Source organism: Leucoraja erinacea, chromosome 14 (assembly GCF_028641065.1).
Source record: "Leucoraja erinacea ecotype New England chromosome 14, Leri_hhj_1, whole genome shotgun sequence".
Classification (NCBI taxonomy): Eukaryota; Metazoa; Chordata; class Chondrichthyes; order Rajiformes; family Rajidae; genus Leucoraja; species Leucoraja erinaceus.
The window spans coordinates 38,912,629-38,940,469 of NC_073390.1; the positions used below are offsets into that span (position 1 = coordinate 38,912,629).

Sequence of the window (27,841 nt, forward strand, 5' to 3'; positions counted from 1 at the left end):
CTGGCCGGTATGGGCAGGTTGGGCCGAAGGGCCTGTTCCCACGCGGTCTCACTCTATGACTCAATATAAAATATTGTCGGATTTGTTCAGTTGGATCTTGGCCGCAATGATTGCCACGGACTCAGCTGGAGGACGAAGAGTCCAGAGCGTGCACGGTCCACACCTCACCTCCTGGGTCAAGCCAACCCCACCACAGTCCCCTCCCTCCCCACCCACCCCCCACCACGGCCCCTTCTCACCACCCCAGCACAGCCCCCCGTCCATTCCACGACGCTGCCTGACCGCTTTTGTGTTTCACTCGAGCAGAGAGTTGCGGGGCGGAGAGTGTGGGTGGGATGTTGGCGTGTGCGGTAATACTGACGGAAGTGTAATCCCTCTATTTTTGGCAGGAATTGTGCCAGGAAACTCGGGAATGCGGGCGGAGCAGAGGCTGTGATCCGGTGAAATCGCCAACAAACCGCGCTGAATTTAAACAAGCGCCTGGAAACCAAGCGGAGAGCTGGCAGGTCTGTTTTTATTTCGTATTTCACGGACTACAATAAATAAAGACTGTCGGACTGTCGTCAAATGCAATTTAACACGTAATCGCTATTAGGACAAATGTTACAAATTCTACTTGTTAAAGTGTTACAAACCCTCTCTTCAGTTTGTTACATAAATAAACTTTCATAAATATCTTTCTTTTATAAAGATATAGTTTAAACATAAATACATTTATGCAGAAATTAAATAAACAGTCATGATCCGTCGCGGTTCTTCACAAGAGTCGCTGGTAAATGTCATTCTTCGTACCGGGAGAAACGGCGTCGTTTTCGGAGGAAAAGCTACTTTCGCGAAACAAGAAGACGTTCATAAAGTGTTCGGAGTCTGGTGTCCTATCAACACAAACAAGCGCCGGTTAGTGGGGCAGTAACCGGCAGGGTGGCCGAACGGCGGTGACACCCCGCAGTCGCTGCGACAACTCGCTTTCAGCGCAAGCGAAGGATGAGCGGACATTGGCGGAACTTGTGTTTCCGCGTTGAAGGTTGAAGGAACTCGCTGCCTGAAATTATTTATTTCACGCACTCTCCTCTGTACAACCACGGGTTGCGGAACGCCGCGTTTCTGGGTCCCAATAAACATTCGCAGTGAAATAAATGCCGGCATTGGGCGCAGCAGAAACTTACCGTGACTGGGAGTGTGGCGTCTAACAGCCCAACTTGCTCATTGCGCCTATCTTGTCCATCCGCACTCGGAAACAACCCTTTTTCTTCGACTTTTTGCGGGGCTTGTTATTCTGCCGCGGGTGCCGGCCCTCGGGTTCGGCGTTGCGGATAAGCCGTAGTTTGCCCCTCACATTCGTCATGCCATCCCATCCTTCTGAAGGGGTAGTCCCTAGGGACTGTTCACCCGCTAAATGTGCGGGATCCTGTCAAAGCAAGTGTCACAGCGCGTTAAATCAGCTTATTTATTCACCGCCTTACACTTCCAAATGTTTACAGATAACGCATTTATAGGTGAAATTGTCACCAAACTCGCCCGTGGTATTACACCTGATGTCATCTGGAATATTGAAATAGAATGAGCGCAAAATGACGGGACAGCGGTGGTAGAGCGACACTGTGAACAAACAGCCCAAGTGTATCGCGTGCATTCTCACCGTTCATTCGGTACATTTATACGCAGAGTTTGGGTAAGACAAAAAGTGTTAAGAAAGACCTACTTGCTACCCGTGACACTGCGAGTTATTCTCGCCGTTGTGGTAGTTAGTGCACACGGTGTAACGCGGGGCGCGGGGATGTGCAGATGAACACATTTCATCCGGTTACCTGGGTCGACGGAGCCAAAGGTTTGGCCTCCGCGGAGAGTAGAACCAGTAACAGTCCGGACAGCACCAGCGAGCAGAGGTACATCCCTTCTTCAAACGTCGGCGGGTCCCCGCCTCGACCCCTGTAATGAGTTTGTCGGAGCCGCGTCTGTCCGCAGTTCTAGAGGCGAATGGTGTTTGTCGCCGCTTCCCATCATTTTATAAGATGCAGTGACGTCGGCCAACGCCCCCTTTTCCAACTTGTTGGGACAGAGGAAGAAAAGCCGGATCCCCCTCCCTTCCCTCCCCCTCCCACCTCTCCCTCCTCTCCCCGGTCCACCCACCCCCCAACCACATGGACTCCAATGCTGAGTCCATGTGATGGAATTGGTGCGTCCGCCAATACGGGAAGGCGGCGACTTCACAGTCGGAGCGGGCGATGGGTAGTTGGACCATTTGATAATCAATTGACATAAACCGATCCGGTGCGGATGCAGATCAAATTTTGATCGATTAAGAAACCACAAGGATCACCCCTTGGTATCGCCCCTTACATATCCACAAACATGCTGGTGAAAATCTAGTAAATATTCTCTGAAGATGGGTGAATATGACGAGCAGCGAATGTTATTTTACCGATGTCTAGTTGAGGTTTATCGAGATGCGAACACGCGAGCCAAATCTTTGTTAATACTAAAACAGCATTAAAATATTGGCGTTATTTTAAAATGACTAATATTGTAAAGATATTTTATATTTAATTAATGGTGAATCCGGGATTGGACTTTAAACGATGGAACGGTACCAAATAATTCGTTCATATTTCCACTCCTTTGTTTTAAAATTGGGTGTCGGTAATAATCAGGCACATGGAACCGCAACGTATTTTCAGCAAAACACAAAGTACTGGAGTAACTGAGCCGGTCAGGCAACATCAATGGAGGGAATGGACAGATGAAGTTTAGAGTCGGGACCCTTCTTCAGACTGAAGGATCGCAGTCAGTCCATCCTGAGGATGCTATGAGAATGCAAGGTGACTTGGACAGGTTGGCAGATGCATGGCAGTTGACGTTTAATGCGGATAAATGTGAGGCTATCCACTTTGGTAGCAAAAACAGGAAGGCAGATTACTAACTAAATGGCGTCGTTGGGAAAAGGGGAAGTACAACGGGATCTTGCTCATCAGTCCATGAAAGTAAACATCGAGGTACAGCAGGCAGTGAAGAAAGCGAATGGCATGTTGGCCTTTATAACAAGAGGAGTCGAGTATAGGAGCAAATAGGTCCTTCTGCAGTTGTACAGGGCCCTAGTGAGACCACACCTGGAGTATTGTGTGGAGTCCAAACTTGAGGTAGGACATTGTTGCTATTGAGGGAGTGAAGCGTAGGGTTACAAGATTAATTCCCGGGATGGTGGGACTGTCATATGCTGAGAGAATGGAGCAGCTGGGCTTGTACACTCCGGAGTTTAGAAGGATGAGAGGAAGTCTTATTGAAACATATAAGATTGTTAAGGGTTTGGACACGCTAGAGGCAGGAAACATGTTCCCGATGTTGGGGAGCCCAGAACCAGGGGGCCACAGTTTAATAAGGGGTAAGCCATTTAGAACGGAGACGAGGAAACACTTTTTCTCATAGAGAGTTGTGAGTCTGCGGAATTCTCTGCCGCAGAGGGCGGTGGAGGCCGGTTCTATGGATAATTTCAAGAGAGAGCTAGATAAGGATCTTAAAGATAGCGGAGTCAGGAGATATGGGGAGAAGGCAGGAATGGGGTACTGATTGGGGATGATCAACCATGATCACATTGAATGGCGTTGCTGCCTCGAAGGGCCGAATAGCCTACTCCTGTACCTATTGTCTATTGCCTATCCCCTCCACAAATGCTGCCTGGCCCGCTGAGTTACTCCAGCATTTTGTGTTTGACCAATTAGGCAACCGGTGAAAAATTATTCTTGGTAACGGTAAAAACAAAACCTTCACAAGACATAATGTTTTGGTGTAAATCTGCAATTAACGCTTCGCCCCTCGGTTGGTCCGCGAAAGCTGCATTGCCCGAATTTTGAGAAGGATTTGTTTCTAATTTTCCTTCACACACCAATGGAACCTCTGCCACTTTGCGCAACGGTCGCGTTGAATGTGCGACGCCAGATATAGGTTGGTATGATTAGCAATGGGATCCGCGCGATGCTGAAGAATATGAATTAATGGTACGGTTTGGTCAATTCTCAGCTTGGTCCCAATAAATGAGAGCTGCCACTGTATGCTGAAGCATTTCTGGTTATAAATGTCCAGGCGGCCACGGACTGGCTTCGTCGGTCAGTCAGCGCCTCTGGGGAACGGATTGACTGGTAAACAATTCATGTTAATGGCAGCGGCGGCGACGTTGATGTCACAATGTGAGCAGGATCTGTCGGCGGTTGAACGGCCAACCGGGCAGACGCGCGGAGTCACTTGTTGAAGTAACGGAGGCGGGGGATCACGGAGATTATCGGTTGTCTTCTCCCAAGCGGCCAGGTAGCGTTTGCCACTTATGACCCAGTTATTATCCGCCGCCGCTCCATATTGCTGTCTCTGACCAGGTGCTGTCCAAGGTGGCGGCAGAGAGAGGCAACTAACTCTGCGACTCCTGCAATAGTACAATTCAATACATCTGAGCTTACAAACCATAAACCAGGGCACCGTTAAATGCGGAAAAACGGATTTTAATTACAAGAAAGCCCTCGCAGAGATTTTGGGCTGGCCCTCCTGTTCCAGCACTCTCCAAAGACTGCAGATGCCGGAACCATGAGCAGCGGATCAGGCAGCATCTGTGGAGCAATGATTCGAGTCTGGTCCCTTCGTTGGACTGATGGAATGGGGAGGGAAAAGTTCGAAAGAGAGGTGGGGGTGAGGGGTAGGGGGTGGGGGTGGGATGGGATGGGGGTGGGGTAGGGGGTTAGGGTTAAGGTTGTGCGGATGGGTAAGGGGTAAAAGGAAAAGAATGGGGTTCAAAGGGAAATGTGGGGCTTGGGATGGAGTGTGGAGAGGAGGGAAAATGAGAAAGCGTGCAGGAAGAGATGCCTCCTGCCCCGCTGAGTTACTGTACATTTGTGCTCACCTTTGGTATAAAACCAGCATCTGCAGTTCCTTTTTATTACATGAGGTGGTTTTCCTCCAGTTTTGGTGTGAGCCCAGGCCGTTGTTGATTGTGGGAATGGGGAGGAAATGGTTACACCGGGACATGCAGCAGGTCTTGGCAGAATGAGTGCAAGTGTTGCCTGGTTTAGCTTGGTCTCGTTGATGGCCCTGTTACAGTAGATGAGGTGAGAGGAACTGTGTGTGAAGCTTTGTCTCAGCTGGGAGGAGGTGGGGGACAGGTGTTGCATCTCTCCCAATGACCGGGGGTCAGGGCGTGCGGGTTGCAGTGAGGAGGAGGAGGCGAGGGGAACCTTAAATGACCACATGGTCCGTCCATTCCCTCCACAGACGCTGCCCGACCGCCCAGACCCTCAGCGGGACTACAACCCCCACAATGCACAGCAGCCGCGCACCAGGTTCTTCCGCTTGACGACGACCCGGAAGCTGTTGCCGGGAGCGCCGGGTGCTGAGGGTCCGTGTTCGCCCCGTCCACCCGGTGAGTGGGAACGGGGAGGGATCGCGACCCGAGCCCGGGGCTCGGGGCCCGGGGAGAGGGGGTGGGGGCCGCGGTGAGTCGCCTCGGGGAAGCGGAGATCTGACCGCCGGTGGTCGTGGGCCCGGGTCCAGGCTAGGCCCGGCCCGGCCCGGCTCGGCTCGGTCAGGGAAGGCCCGGGTAGCCGAGGGCCGCCGCCTCCCCCGCAGGAGCAGCTGCGACTAAACCCACGGTGGCTCCGTGAAGCGTGGCCGGTGCCAGCGGCGTCAGACCCCGGGGGAAGGTGACAGGCTCCCACGTACAGGGGCCGGCGGCCGGTCCCGGGGGTAGTGACAGATTCATGGGGATGGCAACACACTGACTGCCGGGTATAGGGACAGGCTCCCTGGTGCAGGACCTACCCCCTGAGCTACCATCTACCTCATTGGAGATCTCGGACTATCTTTACTTGGACTTTGTGTAAGAAGGAACTGCAGATGCCGGTTTAAACCGAAGATAGACACAAAATTCTGGAGTAACTCAGCGGGACAGGCAACATCTCTGGACAGAAGCAATGGGTGATGTTTCGGGTCGTGACCCTTCTTCAGACTGAGATCTTGGACTTTACTGATCTTTATCTTGCAATAGACAATAGATGCAGGAGTAGACATTCGGCCCTTCGAGCCAGCACCGCCATTCAATGTGATCATGGCTGATTCCCTTTATCCTATATCCTGTATCTGTACTCTGTGGATGGCTTGATTGTCGTCCTGTATTGTCTTTTCACAGACTGGATGGTACACAACAAAAAAGCTTTTCACCGTACCTCGGCACACGTGACAATAAACTAAACTAAACAAGGTCCTGGGTGCGGGGCAGCAGTTATTGAGTAAATCCACATCTTGACGCGTGGGGGTTGTTCAAAGACTAGGTGGTCAAAGTTCTGGACCGGCATGTTCCAGTAAAGCGGAGGGAAACGGATGGCAAGATAAGGGAAACTTGGATGGCAAGATAAGGGAAACTTGGATGGCCAAAGTGGTTGTAATTGTAGTCAAAACAAAAAAGGAAGCCTTTGTAAGCTTAAAGAAGATGGTATCAGATAGAGAAATATAAAGCAAGGAGAAGAAAACTCGTGGGTGATCAGGGGTGATTAGAAGGTCCAAAACAGGCCACAAAATGTATTTGGTGAGTAGGATTAAAGAAAACTCCAAGGATTTTTATACATGCATTAAAATCAAAAGGTCAGATTTAATAATTCTGGTTCCTTTCTTACTTATTTTTCGTTACATTTTTTCTTTGAATTTTTGCCCGAACATTTGAAAGGAATGTTTTCATTAATTGTCCCTTCTTTTCTACAATATTTTCTCACAATATAACAATAGATGCATAGTTTCAAAGCCAAGTAATTTTTGAATTAACACGGATTGAATAAAATGCCATTATTTCATTGAATTGTTATAATATGGTTTTTAAATTATTTTAAATATCAAATTTTACATTTCAAATTCAAGTTCAAGTTACATTTATTGTCACATGCACCAATTGGTACTGTGAGATTTGAGTTACCATACAGCCATACAAATAAAAAGAACACAATACATGATCGAATTTAACATGAACATCCCCACACAGAGGAATCAACGTTGCCCACTATGATGGAAGGCAATAAAGTTCAGTCATCTTCCTCTTTGTTCACCCGTGGTCAGATCCTTTGAACCCTCCACAGTTCGCTGCTATGGACGGCCCGATGTGCAGGCCCTCTTGCCGGGATGATCGGAACTCCGACGTCGGAACGGATCGGAACACACTCGCGGCTTGGAGTTTCCGAATCGGCCGCTTCCTACCAGGGACCGCGGTTTCCGAAGTCCACAGGCCGAGCTGGGCTGAGCTCCAACACTGGTGATCCCCAGCAAGGGATCCTAGGCCTCTGCGATGTTAAAGTCAGCGCAGCCTGTGGCTAGAAGCTCCACAAACCACAGCTCCACGATGTTAAAGTCAGCTGGCCCAACACTCCGGAGCTTCAGCACTGCTCCGCGATGGTAATTCAGTGTTGCGCTGCTGCTGAAGCTCTGGCCGGTCTCCGGTAGGAAAGGCCGCGTCAATCCAGTGGTAGGCCGCGAGGGGGGCGGCAAAGATGCGACACGGAGAAATGACGCATCTCCGTCCAGGTAAGTGACTGGGAAATGGTTTCCCCCTATTCTCCCCCCACCACCCCCCATATAAAAAAGACTAAGAAACCTTTAGAACATACTTTTAGACATACTGAAAATAACAAAAAGGGTGAAAGGACTAACAGATGGATTTTCCAGATAATACTATATTTAACTTATGTTGATGTTTTTCTTGTTTTCTCTGCAGCTTTTATTACGATCAACATCATCAAATGGATCATTCAGGACAAACAAAGGACGCACCTTTTTATTACGATGCAAGACTTTGTTGCAAAGTTTACTATCCCCCCAAAAATGCTTATTCTAGGCTGGTAAACCAGCATCGTAGTGGGAGGTTTAGAGCATATCTCAACCGGTTTTCTCAGCTGGTCAATTATATTGACAGAAATGATGAAAGTGGAATTATTCCTGGGGCTGATTTGAATTCTTCATTAGTGGAGGCAGAGCAACAAAAGGACATTAATAGTGATCTTCAAGATCTGAAAGAAAATACAAAACACAGTCGCCCTGCATCTGCTGTGAACTTTGATTGTGCTGCCCTATCTCCAAACATGTCTGTTAATATTTTGGAAAATGTTCGGGATGCTGGTGAGACAATCCTGCTGGACTCCGGGAAGAAGCGGCAGCATGGATTGACAATTCAAAAGCAAAGCAAGCAAAGAGAAAGCACCACCAATCATGATGGAAATACCCAATTGGGATGTGAATTGATGTTCAAAGAAACTAGGTCTAAATCATTCCATCCAAAAGTACATGCAGACAGCCACAAAGATCTTGCAAAACCAATGCCTGGTATTGATAATAATCAGTGTTTTCAGATTGCATTGCCAAGGCTTAAACCATCTTTGGACAATTGTGTTCAAAGTGCTGATGCACAGAGGACGGAAAATGATGCACAAATGATAAATGAGATGGTAGTGCAGAATAATAAGAAGAAGAGAAATCGAAGAAGGAGCAAAGGTAAACCTGATGCAAGTTTGGGTGTAACTCATTGTTCAGATGGAGTCTGCAGTACGGGCGAAGTTACCACACTACATGACTTGGAATGTACTCAATTGGAGAAGGCCAACATCAACCATGTGCAAAGTAAGGCAATAGAAGATATATTTCACTTTTAGAGCCTGTTGAATTCCTCTGGTGTTAGTATTAATGGATTACAAAATTCTTTGACTTAATGCAATAAAAAGTCCCCAAAAATTGAACTGTTTGAATATGCTGATGGGAGCTGAGAGTTTTGTGGCCTCAACAGGGCCAGCAGAATCAAGGGATATGGGGAGAAGGCAGGCACGGGCTACTGTGGATGATCAGCCTTGATCACAATGAATGACGTTGCTGGCTCGAAAGGCCAAATGGCCTCTTCCTGCACCTACTTTCTATGTTTCTAACAGGAAAGTTTGCCATGAATGCAGGAACAAACCTTATAAATGCTCGGGCAATTGATTTAACTTGTAAATGACACCGTTTTTGTTGGATTATAAGGTCATAAGTGATAGGAGGAGAATTAGGCCAGTCAGCCCATCAATGTACTCTGCCATTCAATCTTGGTTGATCTATCTCTCCCTCCTAACCCCATTCTTTTGCTTTCTACCCATAACCCCTGACACCCGTATTAATCAAGAATCTATATTTGCCGTACAAATATCCATTGACGGCCTCCACAGCCTTCTGTGGCATAGAATTCCACATATTCACCACCCTCTGACTAAAGAAATTCCTCCTCGAAAGAAGTCCAATTCTGAGGCTATGACCTCTGGTAATTGACTCTCCCACTAATGGAAACATACTCTCCACATCCACTCTATCCAAGCCTTTCACCATTCGATGTTTCAGTGAGCCCCCCCCCCCCCCCCTCCCCTCATCCTTCACAAAATCAATCACAAAAAGCTGGAATAACGGAAGTGGCGGCGCTGTTAACAGCTGCGGCTCGCCTGCAGTCCGTCTGTCTTTACTTTTTTCTGTTGTTGTTTTTTTTTGTCTTGTTTTGGTTAAGTTTTAGTTTGTTGGGTTGTGTTAGAGGGGGTGGAACATGTTCGCTGTCTCTTCCTTCGGGGCAATGCGACTTTTTCATGTCGTATCCCCCTTCTCTGCCTCCGTCTGCGCTGAGGCCTAATGGCGGAGCTGGCGGCCTCCAGCCTGCGACCGACCCCGAGGCTCCGGAGGCAGAGCCAGCCAGGACTAACCAACGAGAAGCTGGCCGTCTTCGGGGCTGAGCAGCGGTGGCCCGACTTGCTGGTGCGGCGTTCTGGCTTTCGGCGGCGGCCTGGGGCTGATGCAGCGGGACTCGGAGCTGAGACTGCGGGACCCGAAGCTGGGGCGGCGGCCTGGAGCTGGGGTGGCTGCCCAGAGCTGGGGCAGCAGCCCGGAGCGGAGACTGCAGGACCCGGAGTTGGGGCGGCGGCCCGGAGCGGAGACTGCAGGACCTGGAGCTGGGGCGGCGACCTGGAGCTGGGGCATCGGCCTGGAGATGGGGCAGCGGCCCGGTGCGGAGACTGCAGGACCCGGAGCTGGGGCGGCGGCCTGGAGCTGGGGTGGCTGCCCAGAGCTGGGGCAGCAGCCCGGAGCGGAGACTGCAGGACCCGGAGTTGGGGCGGCGGCCCGGAGCGGAGACTGCAGGACCTGGAGCTGGGGCGGCGACCTGGAGCTGGGGCATCGGCCTGGAGATGGGGCAGCGGCCCGGTGCGGAGACTGCAGGACCCGGAGCTGGGGCAGCGACCTGGAGCTGGGGCATCGGCCTGGAGATGGGGCAGTGGCCCGGTGCGGAGGCTGCAGGACCTGGAGCTGGGGCGGCGGCCCGGAGCGGAGACTGCGGGACCTGGAGCTGGGGCAGCGACCTGGAGCTGGGGCGGCGACCTGGAGCTGGAGCGGCGGCCTGGAGCTGGGGCGGCGGCCTGGAGCTGGGGCGGCGGCCCGGAGCTGATGCTGTGGCGGGCCGTCTCGGAGCGGAGATGGCGTTCTGGCTTTCGGCAGCGGCGACATCACCACGGAGGTCCGCTGGACTGGAGAGCGGCATCTCCGGCTTGGATCGATCCCCTCAGCGCAGAGGGAGAACAAGGAGGGAAGAGATGGAAACTAAGACTTTGCCTCCATCACAGTGAGGATGTGCTTGGTGAACTCACTGTGGTGGATGTTTAATTGGTGTTTATTGTATGTTTTGTTATTATTGATTCTGTGTATGACTGCAGGCAACATAGTTTCGTTCAGACCGTAAGGTCTGAATGACAATAAAGGATCTATCTATCTATCTAACTCAGCGAGTCAGACAGCATCTCAGGAGAAAAGGAATAGGTGACGTTTTGGACCCTTCAGACTGAGTCAGGGGAAAGGGAAACTAGAGATATAAACGGTGATGTAGAGAGATTTAGAACAAATGAATGAAAGATATGCAAAAATGTAACAATGATAAAGTAAACAGGCCATTGTTAGCTGTGCGCTAGGTGGGAACGAGTACAGAATGAGACTCAACAAGATCACTTTGAAGCTGGTACAACGCCTTGGGTGGGAGAGGGATGGACAGAGGGAATGCAAGGGTTACTTGAAGTTAGAGAAATCAATATTAATACCGCTGGGTTGTAAGTTGTCAAGCGAAACATGAGGTACTGTTCCTCCAATTTGCATTTAGCCTTTGACAATGGAAGAAGCCCAAGATGGAAAGGCCAGTGTGGGAATGGGAAGCGGAATTAGAGTTTGGCAACCGGGAGGTCAGGTAGATCCAAGCGGACTGAGCTATCTGCAGTTCCTTCCTATACAATAGATTTATAATCTTCTTTATTTAAAACAGATAGAATAACAATGAAAATAAAATATCATCTTGTTTCAGCTGACTATAAAGCCCTTCTTGAGAACATGAAATGTAAACATATGCAATACCTTTCCATTTAACTTTTCCTGGGCAGGTTCCTGATCTTGACTGGTTCTGGGCTTCAGATGACTGCATTTCCTTTCATTAAGCATACTTCCTTCCCTATTCCAGGTGGCTGGAAGATTGCTCAAATGCTTTTATTCTTCTTATCTTCTCTCTCTGTTCTCACAAGTTGGATGGTGTTCCTCTGACTCATTGCTTATTCCTGACATGCTGGTAGACCTGTCAACCAAATTGATTACTCTGCTTTTTCTTTCCTTTTGAGGTGTGCCTGAACATACAGCATTTCTGGCATACAAAATGAATAGGGACCATTATAACTTAATGAGTCAGTAAGATAATTAATTTTCATTTTAGTTTGTTCAGATTCAACGGATCTTTAATGTCTGTAATGTGAGAATTAACATAGTTTTTTAAAACAACACTTGGAACATTTCCTATTCCTATCAGCCTGACTGACATTTACCTTTGGCTAAGAAGTTCTTTGCAGTTGAACATGAGGATAGAGTTTTCTGAAATTGCAAAGTCAATGATGGATAAGGTGAATTTAAATTTTGGCTTCTGTGTATGTTATTACAAACATAATCCAACATTTACAGCAGTCTGTAGTCTTGAAGACCCTTGAAAAATATCACAAACCCCCTGCTGGACCCTCTGCAGTTTGCATACCGGGCCAATAGATCAGTGGATGACACAGTCAACCTAGGCCTGCACTTCATCCTCCAGCACCTAGACCACCAGGGGACCTTTGCAAGGATTTTGTTTGTGGATTTTAGCTCTGCATTCAACACCATTGTGCCAGAGCTACTACACTGACTCTACCAACATCTCCAATTGACTGTGCCTGAACCCCGCTGTCAGTGGATCCCCAGCTTCCTGACAGACAGGAAGCAGCATGTGAGATTGGGAAAGCACATCTCGGACCCGGTGACCCTCAGCATAGTAGCACCGCAAGGCTGCATACACTCCCCTCTCCTTTACTCTCTCTATACCAACCACTGCACATGCACAGACTCCTCTGTCAAGCTTCTCAAGTTTGCAGACGACACAACCCTGATTGGACTGGTGCCTTCGAAACAACCTGGAGCTCAGTGCTCTTAAGACGGTGGAATTGATAATAGACTTTAGGAGAGCTCCCCCCACTCACCATCAACAACACCACAGTCACATCTGTGGAGTCCTTTAAGTTCCTTAGAACCATCATAAGTTCCAAAGACCTTAAATGGGGGGCCACCATCGACTCCATAGTCAAAAAGGCCCAACAGAGGATGGACTTCCTGCGGCAGCTGAGGAAACACGATCTACCACAGGCAATGATGGTCCAATTCTATATGACCATTGTAGAGTCTGTCCTCACCTTCTTCATCATGGTCTGGTTTGGCTCAGCCACCAACCACGACATCCGGAGGTTGCAGTGAATCATCCAATCAGCTGAGAAGGTTGTTGGCTGCAACCTTCCCCCCATTGACGAACTGTACACTGCAAGGGCCAGGAAGCGAGCGGGTAAGATCATCTCTGACCCCTCACCCTGGCCACAAACTCTTTGAATCACTTCCCTCTGGAAGGCGACTCTGGACCGTCAAAGCCGCAACAGTCAGACATAAAAACAGCCCTTTTCCACGAGTAGTAGCTCGACTCAATAATCAAAAGTCTGTAGCCTCCTTTTGCTCTGGTTTTTTATTTCATTCACATGTTTATACTATAATGTTTTATTCTTAATGTTTTAATGTTTTATGTTTTATTCTTAATGGTTTACTGTATATTGTGTTGTTACTTGCGAGCGGAGCACCAACACAAATTCCTTGTATGTGTACATACTTGGCCAATAAACGTATTCATTCATGCATTCATAAAATTACCGTGACTGGTACAATAAAACACAAAAATGCTAGAAATTCTTATCAGGTCTGTTGCCATCAGGTGAGTTAAAAAATAGGGTTAATGCTTCAGATCAGTGACCTTTCAGTGAATGTGGGGGGAGAAAAGAGATGAAACTCATGTCAAGATGCAGAGGAAGATGGCATGGGAGGAAAAGGAAAGGTCTGTTGGGGTGAAAGGCAAGGGAGTAAGTGACTTGGGAGATGATGAGCGCAACGTGAAAAGTTGTAATGGAGCAGGTCAGGGAACAAAAGTCAATCTGGAGAAATTTAGATGGGGAATTAAATTATAATTATCTAAAACTACCCATGTTAGCATGAATGCTGGCAATTGTAAATAAAAGTGCAGCAATGTTGATTATCTGAAATAGTTGAACTTGAGTGTGATGCTGGAAGGCGTTCATATACTTGGGTGGAACATTTCATAGAAAACCATAAAGCATAAAAACAGACCACCAAGTCCGCATCAGACTTTAAACACCGATTTGCATGAATTCTGTTTTATTCTCCCCAACTTCGAATCAAGTTCCTCAGATTCTACCATTCACTTACATGCTACGGGCATTTTACAGTGACCCATTAGCCTATCAACCTGCAGGTCTTCAGATGTGGAAGGAAATGGAGGAAATGCACACAGAGAAGTTGCATACTCCAGGCAGACAGCATTTAGAAACATAGAAACTTAGAAAATAGGCGCAGGGGTAGGCCATTCAGCCCTTTGAGCCAGCACCGCCATTCAATATGATCATGGCTGATCATCCAAAATCAGTACCCGATTCCTGCTTTTTCCCCATATCCCTTGATTCTGTTAGCCCTAAGAGCTAGATCTAACTCTCTTGAAAGCATCCAGTGAATTGGCCTCCACTGCGTTCTGTGGCAGAGAATTCCACAAATTCAGAACTCTGGATGAAAACGCTTTTCCTCATCTCAGTCTTAAATGGGCTACCCCTTATTCTTAAGCTGTGACCCCTGTTTCTGGACTCCCCAACATGGGGAGCATTTAGCCTGTCCAATCCTTTATGTTTCTATAAGATCTCTCATCCTTCTAAATTCCAGTGAATGCAAGCCTAGTCAACCCATTCTTTCATCATATGTCAGTCCCGCCATCCTGGGAATCAACCTGGTGAACCTATGCTGCCCTCCCTCAATAGCAAGAATGTATTTCCTCAAAGTAGGAGACCAAAACTGTACACAATACTCCAGGTGCGGTCTCACCAAGGCCCTGTACAACTGCAGTAGGACCTCCTTGCTCCTAAACTCAAATCCACTCGCAATGAAGGCCAACATGCCATTAGCTTTCTTTTCTGCCTGCTGTACCTGCATGCTTCCTTTCAGTAACTGATGTACAAGGATGTTGCACCTCCCCTTTTTCTAATCAGACACCATTCTGATAATAACCTGCCTTCCTGTTCTTGCCACCAAAGTGTAGAACTTCACATTTATCCACATTATACTGCATCAGCCATGCATCTGTCCACTCACCCAATCTATCCAAGTCACCTTGCAGCCTCACAGCATCCTCCTCGTAGCTCACACTGCCACCCAGCTTTGTGTCATCTGTAAACTTGGAGATGTTACATTTAATTCCCTCGTCTAAATCGTACATATTTATTGTAAATAACTGGGACTCCAGCACTGAGCCTTGCAGCACCCTACTGGTCATTGCCTGCCATTCTGAAAAGGACCTGTTAATTCCTACACTTTGCTTCCTGTCTGCCAACCAGTTCTTTATCCATGTCAATACCCTACCCCTAATACCATGTGCTCTAATTTGTGGACAGGATCAATGAGGCTCTGCTAATACAGCACTGTGCTGCCCATAGATATTTAACGACATGCAATAGTGGAAGTTTTCTGATTTTTAATTGTAATTTGTAAGTTTGATTGGCAATTGGAACTCAATTGATATTGATGGAAATGTAGAAAAAACATTTTCTCTAGTCACCTGCACAGGAATGAACGACAGAACAGTGAAATTGGTCTTTGATGTTGACATAACATGCTTCAATTGGTCTTTGATGTTGACATAACATGCTTCAATTTGTCTGGGGATTAGCAAGCGATTGATACAGATATACATAGAGAATAGGTGCAGGAATAGGCCATTCGGCCCTTTGAGCCAGCACTGCCATTCAATGTGATCATGGCCGACCATCCACAATCAGTACCCCGTTCCTGCCTTCTCCCCATACCCCTTGATTCCGCTAGCCCCAAGAGCTCTATCCAACTCTCTTTTGAATGCATCCAGTGAATCAGCCTCCACTGTCTTCTCAGGCAGAGAATACCACAAATTCACAACTCTCTGTGTGAAAAAGTATTTCCTCATCTCAGTTCTAAATGGCCTACCCCTTATTCTTAAACTGTGGCCCCGGGTTCTGGATTCCCCCAACATCGGGACCATGTTTACTGCATCTACCGTGTCTCATCCCTTAATAATAATAATTTTATATGTTTCTATAAGAATCCCTCTCATGCTTCTAAATTCCAGTGAATACAAGCCCAGTCACTCCATTCTTTCATCATATGACAGTCCCGCCATCCCGGAAATTAACCTCGTGAACCTACGCTGCACTCCCTCAATAGCAAGATACGCAGCAGATATTTTCTCTTAGAGAACAAATGCATTTCTGCAGAGTGAATGACTGCCAATCATTAAAGAACACAGGTGACCGTTTTATTAACCGCTTTGTTCTCAAAACATAGTTACATACTTACTGCCTATTATGCCTCCTGGCATGCGGAGTAGCAACGCAGGTCCTTGTCACCTTGGCTCAAGGTATTGAAACTCCAGCACATCATCTGTTTTAAAAAGTAATTTGTTTTTCATCAGGATTCCATCTCTGCTTTGGCTTGCTTTAGACTTAGGGTAAGCAACAGAAGGCCATGAATGAAATCATATTTCACATGTGAGGTGACTAAAATATGTATATTTGGTTCTGTAGAACTTTATTTTCCCTTTGGTTAAGATACCAGGAAATGTGACGTTTCTCTCTTCCCCTTGCTAGTATCCATCATGCGACCAGAAACAACTGAGCTGTCTGAGCTGGATTGTACTGGATGCTCTCAGAAACCATATTTGATGCAGTTGTACTAAAAATTGCAATTTATCAAAACCAGTTCAGTTACTATAAATTAGCTGCTTGGTTAGCAGACAGTAAAAAACCTCCTTGTCAGGCAAATTGTTTTGGGAATTGGTGAATGGATAGCAAAGTTGCCTTTGTGTTCTTGGAATTATTCATGTCTTACATTACTTTCAAAACCAATTCTTAAACAGCATAGATCCAACTGCATTTCATATGCTTACCAGCTATGCTTTTCAATGCTTTTCACAACCTCGTTTAGTGGAGTTGATTCTGTTCTGCTACAGCAAATATCTGTACTTCTCTGTTTGGTCCAGTTTCTATGATCACATTTAATGGTTGAATGGTAATTTATTGTCACATGTACCTCGGGAAATTAAATTATTTTTTTCCACAAAGTTCAGTATTGTAAGTATCAGTAAAGTTCAGCTTGTAGATGAAGTCGGGGCCTGGACTCGAGCCCAGGTGGCAGCTGAGCTGAGCCAGGTCAAGGTGTACTGGCACCTCGGGGTCCGCCCAGCCGCCACTATCCTGGAGCACAGCCTCCGCTTCCTGCTTTGCGGGCAGCTCTGGCTCGGCCACCCGTCCCTGGCACCGCGAGCCCGGCTCCGTCGAGGCCCAGGTCCGCGAGTGTTTCGGCCGCCTATAGCCAGGGCCGGGCCGAGTACGAGAACCAGGCCGAGTTCCAGGCCCTGATGCTGCTCTATGACCTGGGTAGGTGCTGGGGCAGGGAATGGGAGTAATGGGAGGAGGATGAGGGAAATGGGGAGGAGGGAGATGGGGAGGTACTCAGAGTTGGGGTGGGCGCCAGCAGCGCCAAGCCCCGCTGGCGAGGGATACCGGAGGTCCCGGGATGGGCAGCGCTTCAGTGGCTCCTGCCCGCCGGCACGGACACCGGGAGAGGCCCTAATGCACCACACTGTCACACGGAGAGAGGGATGAGGGAAGGAGGAGAGATGGATGAGGGAAGGAGAGGGGGATGAGGGAGGGAGGGGGGGAGAGAGAGGGAGCGTGGGAGGGGAGGGAGTGGGGTAGAGGGGTGGTGGAGTGCAGGGGGGTAGGGAGGGGGGTAGAAGGTATTTGGGGTGTGGACAAGGTGGGATAGAAGGGTGGAGTAGAGGGAGAGGGGGACAGGGATGGTAGATTTGATGGGAGGGGGTTAGGCGTGAGTGGTGGAATATTGCTTTGGAATGGGTTGCGTTGGGGGAACAGGTGAATGGTGGAATATTGCGTTGGGAGACCAGGCCTCCCATGTGACGGGCCCAACGGGTCCCACTTAGTCTGGTCTCAACTAAAGTTCTGAAACACAGTGGTAAAGAATTGCAGTCATGTCAGCCCATTGTTCACAGCAGGGAACAGGGAATCTCAAAGATGTAATCATGACATCAACAAAAGGAAACCAGTTGTGATAACTGTAAAAATCTGTTCCCACTGTCTGCTTTAGGGTAAGTTACTGCCAGCAAATATCAAATGTTTCCTCCCATAGACAAATAATTTGTAAAAGGAATAAATAGAGTAAATGCATAGTCTTTTTCCCGGAGTAGAGTAATCGAGAACTTGAGGGCATGGGTATAAGGTGAGAGGGCAAAGATTTAATGGGAACCTACGGGACTTTCCACACAAAGGTCACATGACAACCCTAAGAAAAATGCAATGTTAACAGTTCAGTTCAGTTTATTGTCACATGTACAGTGAAAAGCTTTTGTTGTATGCTAACCAGTCGGCACTATATGCTAAGTATCTGCTAAGTATGGCCTCACTACAGTGTTTATTTCCGCCATAGGGATGGGACTGTGGAGCACTCTCTTCAAATTCAGCTGCCCACAAAAATATCTCTATTTTACATTTGCTTCCTTATTAGACTTTAGACGTTAAAGATATAGTGCAGAAACAGGCCCTTCGGTCCACGGAGTCCGCACCGACCAGCAATCACCCCATTCCATAGCACTATCCTACATACTAGGGCCAATTTACAATTTTACTGAAGCCAATTAACCTACAAATCTTTATGTATTTGGGGTGTGGAAACTGAAGTATCCAGAGAAAACCATACAAAATCCGTACAGACAGCATCCATAGTCATGATCAAAACCAGGTCCCTGGCACTGTAAGGCAGCAAAGCAACTCTGCCACTGTGCCACCCCTAAATAAAAAAGTTCATGATAACATGAATGCCTGGATCTTAACCAATTGCTGCATTGAGTAGCCTGTGCCATTTAAATTTCTAATATAACATTTTTTGAAACAGACATTCTGTTCTAACCTCTGAGAGGGAAGAGGTTACCAGGTGGACAAAGTAGATTTGTAGATATGCTCAAAACCTCTGAAAATTACAACACCTCTGTTCTATTAACTGTGGAATCTCTGGTTGTAATTGCTCAGTATGGAGGAGGAGCATTTGGCATGGTTGAGACTTGGCATCCATGCATTGGGGGCAGACAGGAGCCCTGTGTGGCAATTGAAGAAACACAATACCACACAACCCCATTTGGCATCTGCCCCATATGTGGAACATTCTGCAGTTCCCACATTAGTTTCATCTGCCTCTTGGTATTCACCAATGTAAGCTATCGGTCATCGATTTCAATCAATCAATCAATCAATCAATCAACCTTTATTGTCATCTTGCAAGCAACAAGTACAGTGCAAAATGAAAAGACGTTTCCCAGTGAATAGCGGAGCCTCGCACATGAAATTTAAAACACTTCTCACATAATAACACTAAAAAAAAACCAATCCAGTCCCTGATGGAACAGAATAAATAGTTAAAATCAGGTAAAAAACATAATGTTAAAATACAGTAAACCAATCATAAAAAAATGTCCGGGGCCGCTGATTTAAGTGGCCAGTGCCAGTTATTAAAGTGTCCGTGCCAGCCGCAGAGTCAAGTCAAGTGACTGTGAGTGCAGAGTGACTGTTTAGCAGCCTCACAGCCTGTGGTAGGAAGCTGTTTAGCAGCCTCGTAGTCCGGGCTTTGATGCTTCGATATCTCTTGCCTGATGGCAAGAGATCCAGGTGTGTGTGGAGGGGGTGCAGTTTGTCCTTGGCAATTCTCTGTGCTTTCTTCAGACAGCGGCTCTTGTACCGAGGGTAGGGAGACGCCAATAATCCAATAATTTGAGGCAACCCTTCTGAAGAATAAATGAATTAAAATCTATATACAGGTGCACAACCTTTTATCCGGTGTTCCAGAAACCGAAAAGCTCCGAAAACCGGCCATTTTTTCCAGATGTCGTCTGCGCACCAAAGCTCGCGTTTGGCGCCAAACCTGACCCAAAACGACCCACGGTCAACCCAGGTCTGTACTACTGTAGCGGCTGCCTCCTCCCGGGAGACGCTTAAACATCTGTAAATCATTGCTTAAATGTTAGTCAGTTAGTTTGGAGGGCTTTTATGTGAAGGGGGGTGAAGGGGTAAACTTTAATTCTTAGTCCCCTACCTGGTCGGAGAGGCGGGGAGCGGTCAATGCCTTACCGGGTCGCTGTGCAGTAAGCTCCGCAGCGCTGTGGCCGGTGGGGCCGCGGGCGGCGCAGGTTGTAGCTCCGACCCCGGCAACTCTACCCCTGGCTGCGAGGCGCTCCAAATCCAGCGCGGCCCGCGGCCGGACGCCCCAGCTCCGCGAATGTCGGGAGTCGGCGGCGTCGCAGCGCAATGCCTTACCGGGTCGCCGTGCGGCAAGCTCCGGAGCGCTGTGGCCGCCGACACACAACATCGCGGAGCGTCGCTGGATTTGGAGCCGCGCAGCCAGGGGTAAAGTTGCCGGGGTCGGAGCTACAACCGGCGCCGCCCGCGGCCGGACGGAGCCCCCAGCTCCGCGAGGTTGGGAGTCGCCGACCAGGTAGGTAGGGGACTAAGAATTAAAGTTTCCCCCTTCACCCCTACACCACCACCACCACATAAAATCCCTCCAAACTAACTGACTAACATTTATGCAATGATTCTCCCGGTCTCCGGGGAGGAGGCAGCTGCTCCAGACTTTTCAAACCGCCCGCGCTACCTACCTAATCTACGCTAAAAATCTTCCATTCTGAAATCCGAAAAAGTCCGAAATCCGACAAGTGTCTGGTCCCAAGGCTTTCGGATAAAAGGTTGTGCACCCGTACTTATAAAACTCTAATCTTGTCCTCTTCCGGTTTGCGATGTTTTTAAATTTGCGTAAAAACGATACCCGAGATGGCTACGATTTTTCGCCGCCTCACTCGCCATTCTCCTGTGCTGCAAGTGCATCAAGTTTTGTTCCAATCGGTGAAATATTACAAATGTTATCGGTCTTCTCTCCTGTCATTCGCCAAGACGGCGAAGCCCTTTCTGGCACCCGCTGTCAATTAGCGGCGGCGAGAATAAAGCTGATGGGGCGGAGTGTGCAGAGTGTGTGTTCGCGGGGAGGGGGAGGGCAGATGCTGTGTTCGAGGGCGAGCGTGGGCTGTGTTCCGCGGGCGGCAGCGGAAACCACCAGGATGAGCAGGGAGCCGCTGAGTGAGTCCGGAGCTGGGTCCTGGCGCTGGTGAGTGCGTTCGGAGCTGGGAGCCGTTGAGCCCACACAACCCCTCCTGCCCTCCCACACCCCACCTCCCCTCCACATACACCCTCTCCCCTACACCCCCCCCACATGGCTCCCGCCCACAAGCCACCAAGCCACCTCCCCCTACATGCCTCCCACCCACACACCCTTCCCCTCCCCACCCACACTGCTCCCCCACACCTCCCCTCACCCACAGCCCCCCCCCCACACCCCGCTCCCCCACACACCCAATCCCTCACACACCCCCTCCCCCAAGCACCCCCTCCTCCACCCCCCCCCTTCCCCATGCCCCCTCCCCCACAAGTCCCCTGCACCCTCCTCCATCCACATCCTCTCCCCCCACGCACCCCTCCCACTACACCATCCACCCCCCACACCCCCCTTCCCCCCAAACCCCCCTCCCCCCACACCCCCTCCCCTCACACCCCCCTCTCCCCACACCCCTTGTAGTAGGCCATGCTAGCGGCAGGCCACGGCAGCGGGAGCAGTAGTCTACGGCAGGGCGTAGGCAGCGACAGGGGTAGGCCATATTTTAAGAGTTAATCACATTTTAAGCTTTAATAAATCCCTTTTCCACTTGTCGTGCCCGTCAGCTGCACCTGCGCAGTAATACCTGCGTGTTCTACATCACAATGAGAGCCCAATGGGAGAGGACGGTTGCACCGCCAGAGAGACGCTAGGAGTGGATTGGGGGGGGGGGGGGGGGAGGGGGTTGCATGGGGGCGGAAGGGCAAGGGGCGGACTGGGGAAGTGAGGAGAGGAGGGGGGAGGAGGGGGGATCAGGGGCATCACAACGGGAACCCATCAGCCGCTCCTGCGAAGTTAGGGGCTATGCGTGAGTGGTGGAATATTGCGTTGGGTGACCAGGTCTCCCGTGTGAGAATGGGACCCAACGGGTCCCACTTAGTCTAGTCTTTGTTAAAGGGAATGTCAGCAATTGTCAATACCCAAATAATGTTATTTAGTGTCGATATTTTGTTCTAATCTGCCAAATTAATTAGAACTACCCAGAAAAGTATTGCACACTTCATATTTGTGTGGTAAAGGGTTCTCCTTAATTTGTCTACAGCATCAAAACGTTATTTTGTGTTATCAAATACATAGCTTTTGGGCACAAAAAGCTGGATTAACTCAGTAGGTCAGACCCATCTTCAGACTTGACGCAAAACATCACCTATTCCTGTTTACCAGAGATGCTACCTGACCCGCTGAGTTACTCCCGCTTTTTGTGTGTATCTTCGGTTTAAACCAGCATCTGCACTTCCTTCCAACACATAACCCTTGGAGGCTTAATGGAATATGACAGCAAAAATAATTCCCTCAGCAATAAAATTTGGTTTATTTGTTCTACTTTCTGAACCTTAGTCCAGGAGATTATGTTTCAGTTCAGATTTGTAATTCTAATTGTTAAGTTGCTCAGTTGAAATCACTCCTCTTCCTGAATAAATGCCAGCTCTTAGTTGAATTTCGCGAGGTGAGAAACCAAAGCCGATATTGCTGGTAGTGTAGAAATTAGGAACTGCAGACGCTGGTTTACAAAAAAAAGACACAGTGCTGGAGTAACTCAGCAAATCAGGCAGTATCCCTGGAGAACATGGATAGGTGGCGTTTCACATAGTGTTGGAGTAATTCAGCGGGTCAGGCAGCATCCTTAGAGAACATGGATAAGTGACGTTTCAGGTGACTATCCCTGCTGATAGTGTGCTGCACTATCAGGATGCTGGTATTTGGATGAAACATTAAGCATCTGACATTGTCATGAAGAGGAGTAGAGGATTTATATTTAATGTTTTAGCCAATATTAATTCACCGTTCAACATGGCCAAAATCTGATTATCTGTACATCATATCACACAACTTTTTGTGGGAACTTTCTGTCCACACAGACTGCAGCATTCCTTACATTACAGCAGTAACTATACTTTAAAAGCAATTCATTAAGTGTAAAGCACTTTGGAACATCTTGTTAAAGTATCGTATCAATTAAGTTTTTCTCTGCACACTTATTTAACTCACCAGTAATGTGCTGGTTGTGGTGACAGAATAGAGTCGATAAAATTGATGTGTTTTCAAGAGAGTTAGATTTAGCTCAGAGCTAAAGGAATCAAGGGATATGGGGAAAAAGCAGGGATGGGGTACTGATTTTAGATGATCCGCCTCGAAGTGCTGAATGGCCTACTCCTGCACATATTTTTCTGTGTTTCTAAATCAATTTTTGATTAAAATTCGTAATAGAAATATCCTGGTGGGGTGGTGAATTTTTGGCAGAGCAAGTAAAACCTGTAAGATATTAATTGGTGGCACAAGTTACACCTAGTATTGATTTTGAAAATATGATTTCATCATTTACTACATTTGACATTTTAATAATAATTGAATAAATAATTAACATATAATTAATGTTATACATTAATTCTATTCCAAACGGAACAATGAGTCTCATAACTAAATATAATTGTTTCTGTCCTGAATCCCACTTTTGTGAGGTGTAAGGACATTTGAAATGTGTGAAGGTAACAAGAGTTCTGAAAAAAAAGCATTGTGTGTTTAAGATGGAGCTCCAAACACAAGATGTGTTGGCAAATTAGAGATTTGTAGTAGAATTGGAGCCCTGTGGAATTCTTCCAGAAATAGCAAAGGAGCAGGCACAGGCTGGGCTTTGCTAACACGGGCCCACTGCCCACAATGACTGTCTGCAATCTTCCTATGCCAAAACCAGGAGCCTCTGCATCCGGCCCAGCGTATCATGTCGGCTTCAACCACCCTGCAATCCATCTAGGGGGTCTTGGGTAGTTGTGGAGCCTTGGATGAGGCTATGTGCCCTCAATGAAGCGGTGCCCTCAAATCTAATAGCTGGTAAAGTCAAATTATGATCATTTGGCACATGAGCAGATTTTCTGGACTAATAGATGTTATTGCACATCCCAACATACATTGAATTAATTTAAAAAAATGCTCCAATGAACCTGGTGAGTTTGAAGGGAGTGTGGGAATGAGGACCACAATGGAGCACAGGAACGGGGCCCGGTGACTTTAAAGGTTGTGCAGGAAGCAGAATCCGAGTGTGTTTAAAGTGCGCATGGGAAACATCCCCTGATGAACCAGATGCTCAATTTCTTAATTTCCGAACAACAGGATGGTAGATGTTCTGAGTCGTTCGACAATGCTTCACTACCTATTTTGCTGGCTGTCAGATTCAGATTAACTTATTGCCATGTTCACCAGAATGAAATGAAATTCCTAGTTCTTGTAAAACTCACAGCATGAACAGTATGCATGCAATAGACAATAGGTGCAGGAGTAGACCATTCGGCCCTTCGAGCCAGCACCGTGTCATGAGAAATACAACGTTGAGTGCAAGGTGAGGTAATGTTAAGAGTAACAGGATGTTAGCAGCAGACGGGGGTGTGACAGGTGACTGGTTCAAGAGTTAGATAGATGTGGGCAAAAAGCTGTTCTAAAATCTGTTGACACCTGGGCTATCCTGTATTTCTCCCAGAACATAGAAGGGAGAAAGGGAAATGGTCAAAGTGGCATGCATCCTTGATGATAAATCGAGCCATCCTGATGCAAAACACCATGAAAATGAACTGAATGGAAGGAAGTGACAAGACTGATGGCCCAGGGTGTGTTCCCCTCTCACTGCAGGTTCAGGTGGTCAAGAGCAGAGAACATGCTATAGGCTGAAATGCATCCCATCAGATTCATTTATATCATAGATCTGTACAATTTTGAGAGAATCCTTGTGGACATGTTGAATCTTCTCAGACGCCTAACAAAGTAGATATGTTGACGCGCTTTCTTGATCACCATCAGTATGAAGACACCAAGTTAAGTTGCTGATGATATGGATGTCAAGGAACTAGAAGCTGTTGACCCACTCAACAGCAGCTCCGTTGATGAGAACAGGGTTGTGTTCATCTGCCCCGCTTCCAGACTCAATAACTAACTCTTTCACCTTGACATTAAGGGCTAGATTATTGTTCTGACACCATAACATTAAGTTCTTGACCTTTTTCCTGCACTCGTTTTCATCATTGACCTGGTCAACAACAGTGTGATCAGCTAATCGGTGTTTTCTTGAAATGTTTTGCCTTGCAGTTTAAGGCATATAATTTAACAAATAATTTAAATGGTAAAAATATTTAAAACAAAATGTTAAATGCAATCCATTTTAAATAATTAAAATATTAAACCAAATGTATACATATAAAGAAGCTTGCCTTCTCCATATATCTCAACCAAGCCACCCAATAGTCCGCTTGGGTAGCTCACACCCCAGTGGTATGAACATTGACTTCTCTAACTTCAAATAGTCCTTGCTTTTCCCTCTCTCTTCATCCCCTCCCAGTTCTCCCACCAGTCTTACTGTCTCTGACTACATTCTATCTCTTTCCTGCCCACTTCCCTGACATCAGTCTGAAGAAGGACTCAACCCGAAACGTCACCCATTCCTTCTCTCCAGAGATGCTGCCTGTCCCGTTGAGTTAGCCCAGCATTTTGTGTCTACCTTCAATTTAAACCAGCATCTGCAGTTCTTTCCTACACACCCAATAGTCATTAATATTTTGTTGCTGATATACCTATTCTGAAAAGTTGCTGCCTGTTACCAATAGAAGACTGTAAACCAACACTGACATATTTACACAGAATTTTCAGAAGAATACAATGTGGTGGCTTGGAAATAGTGATGCTGACCACTATTATAAGGAGTCCAGTTATTACATTTGGCTTTTAGTGCAATATCTGTTAAAGAAATGGAACAAACTAGTCTCCCTCCATAATTAAGAAAATTGTTACACTGGGTAGTGTAAAACTATGTTACTTGTATGGGTGCGGTCTGATCACTTTTGAAAAAAGTAGGATATTTCAATAAATTAATAAAGACCCCATAGTTTTCATTTCCAACGATATTTGCACATGCATTATTCATCCACCACCTGCTCAGAACAGCATAAGATATTAAAATCCTACCCTGAAAGTAAATTTGAAGTAGATCCTTCAAGGGGTACAATGTGTTCTTTTTATAATGTAACATGTGTGTTTAATTTTAAAATGTAGACTGCTGGTAAGTTTTCTAAGAATTGTAGGACATTTGGGAAATGCTGCACAGTGAAATGGCAGCATTAGGAAGCTTTTTTTTTTATCGCCGAGGGTCTTCAGAACTAAGATTCTTCTGTAAAATTACTGTATTTAAAATAGTTCCTGCAATTGAATAGATTAAATCTTAGGTTATAAGTGTGGTTTTGTGTTTTAATCGCCTTTTACAATTAGAGTTATTCTTAATGTCTGTAGCCAAAGTTTAGCACTAAATATAGCATTATATAAATGACAACTAAAAATGGGTACTGATTGAGTGAACAACAAAGCAATGCATTTGTTATCTTTTATGAACATCCAAACATTTTGTAAACTGAATGCCTGCTAAATAGTCTTCATCAAAGCACTGATTACCCAGAAAAAAAAGTAGTGGAAGCAGTGTGCAATAGCAGATGCATTTTGTATCATAATTTTCTTTGCCAAGCTTTTTTTTTCCTTGTTGCTGATTCATGTGCTGAATATAGGAGCGAGAGATGATTTGGTCCGTAACTCATTTAGATAGAACTTCCACTTTTATTCAAGATTCCAAAGACTATTTTGTGTATCACCTGAACACTGTGATCATGTCATAGAGCTACGGAACATGGTCAACTGTGTCTTGGCAACTTTATGCATGAAGACCAAGTTGACAAATATTCGGCGACAATGGGTTGACGCCAATGAGCGTAGGTTGACTTCTGCAGAAGTAGGTGCTGTCGTAGGTTGTCGCCGGTGTTGACCAGTGAATTCCATTGGCGACTACCTAAAGCAATGAAGGAGTTTTTCAAAGCTAAAAAATGGTCAATTCTTGAGTGGCCAAGTCAATCGCCCGATCTGAAGATTTTTTATTACAAATCTCAAATTGTGGAGTATAGAGACAAATAAATAAATGATGGGTCTTTGTCCCAAACATTATGGAGGGCACTGGAGGTGCATTGAGATTTTAAGAAGATGTCACATGAGATTAGTAAATAGAATTTGAGTCCACGAGGGGATAATATAGTACTGAAGATATGTTCATTGATAGAAAACAGAGAGGAGAATAGAGGTTGGAAGGTTGTTGGCAGGGATTAGTGCAGAAATCCCAGCTGTTCACAATCTGAATGATTTGGATGAAGCGATCAACTGGAATATATTGAAGTTTATCATGATTTAAAGCCAGGTGGCAGTGTGGGCTGTGAGAAGAGTAATACCAAAAAACTATAAGATCTTTTATGGATATATAGAAATGGTGGCTACAAGAAGTGAGACCACTGGAGGATGAGTCTGGGTCATTAACAGTGGGAAACAAGGATACAGCAGGTAATCTGAACTACTAGATTTGGGCTAACAGGTTAGTTGGCACATCATGTTGCAGCTGTACGAGATGTTGGTGAGTCTCCATGTGTAATGTATGCAGTTCTGGTGGCCATGCTAGAAGAAGGATGTGATTAAGCTGGAGGGGGTGCAAAAAAGACTCACAAGGAAGTTGCTGGAAATGGAGAGTGAATTAGAAGGAGAGACTGGATAGACTGGGACACTTCTCTGGAGCAAATTGGGTTGAGCGGGACCTTATAGAGGTTTGTGAAATCAAGATGGATTGATAGGCTGGAGGGCCATATTCTTTTTCCCAGAGTAGGGGAGTTCAAAACTAGAGGATATAAGTTGAAGGTAAAAGGGGAAGGATTTAACTGTGACCTAATGGGCAGGATTTCCACAGGTTGGTGGGTTTATGGAATGAGCTGCCACAGGAAGTGGTTGAGGCAGGTACAGTTACAATGTTTGAAAGATCATTTGGACAGGTTCATGGATTTAGAGGGATATGGGCCAAATGCAGAACTAGTGTAGCACAAAACTTTGTTCGGCATGGACGGGTTGTGCAGAATGGCATATTTCCATG

The 27,841-nt window shown here is 46.9% G+C and overlaps 1 protein-coding gene and 1 long non-coding RNA gene across 2 annotated transcripts in view; one reads left to right on the forward strand and one right to left on the reverse strand.

The window, feature by feature from the left end:
- Window positions 1-493: 493 nt before the first annotated feature.
- Window positions 494-1,967, reverse strand: LOC129703800 (uncharacterized). Its single transcript, XR_008724625.1, has 3 exons — window positions 1,809-1,967; window positions 1,167-1,408; window positions 494-875 (listed from the first exon to the last, which is right to left on the reverse strand). It is a non-coding gene; the product is annotated as an uncharacterized LOC129703800 (long non-coding RNA).
- A 3,283-nt stretch (window positions 1,968-5,250) lies between these two features.
- Window positions 5,251-27,841, forward strand: part of dis3l2 (DIS3 like 3'-5' exoribonuclease 2) — a 178,458-nt gene continuing 155,867 nt past the window's right edge. The window contains exons 1-2 of the mRNA XM_055646207.1: window positions 5,251-5,398; window positions 7,733-8,631. Coding sequence (XP_055502182.1) covers window positions 7,758-8,631 — 874 coding nt within the window. The 5' untranslated portion in view covers window positions 5,251-5,398; window positions 7,733-7,757. The remainder of the gene's footprint in view (window positions 5,399-7,732; window positions 8,632-27,841) is intronic.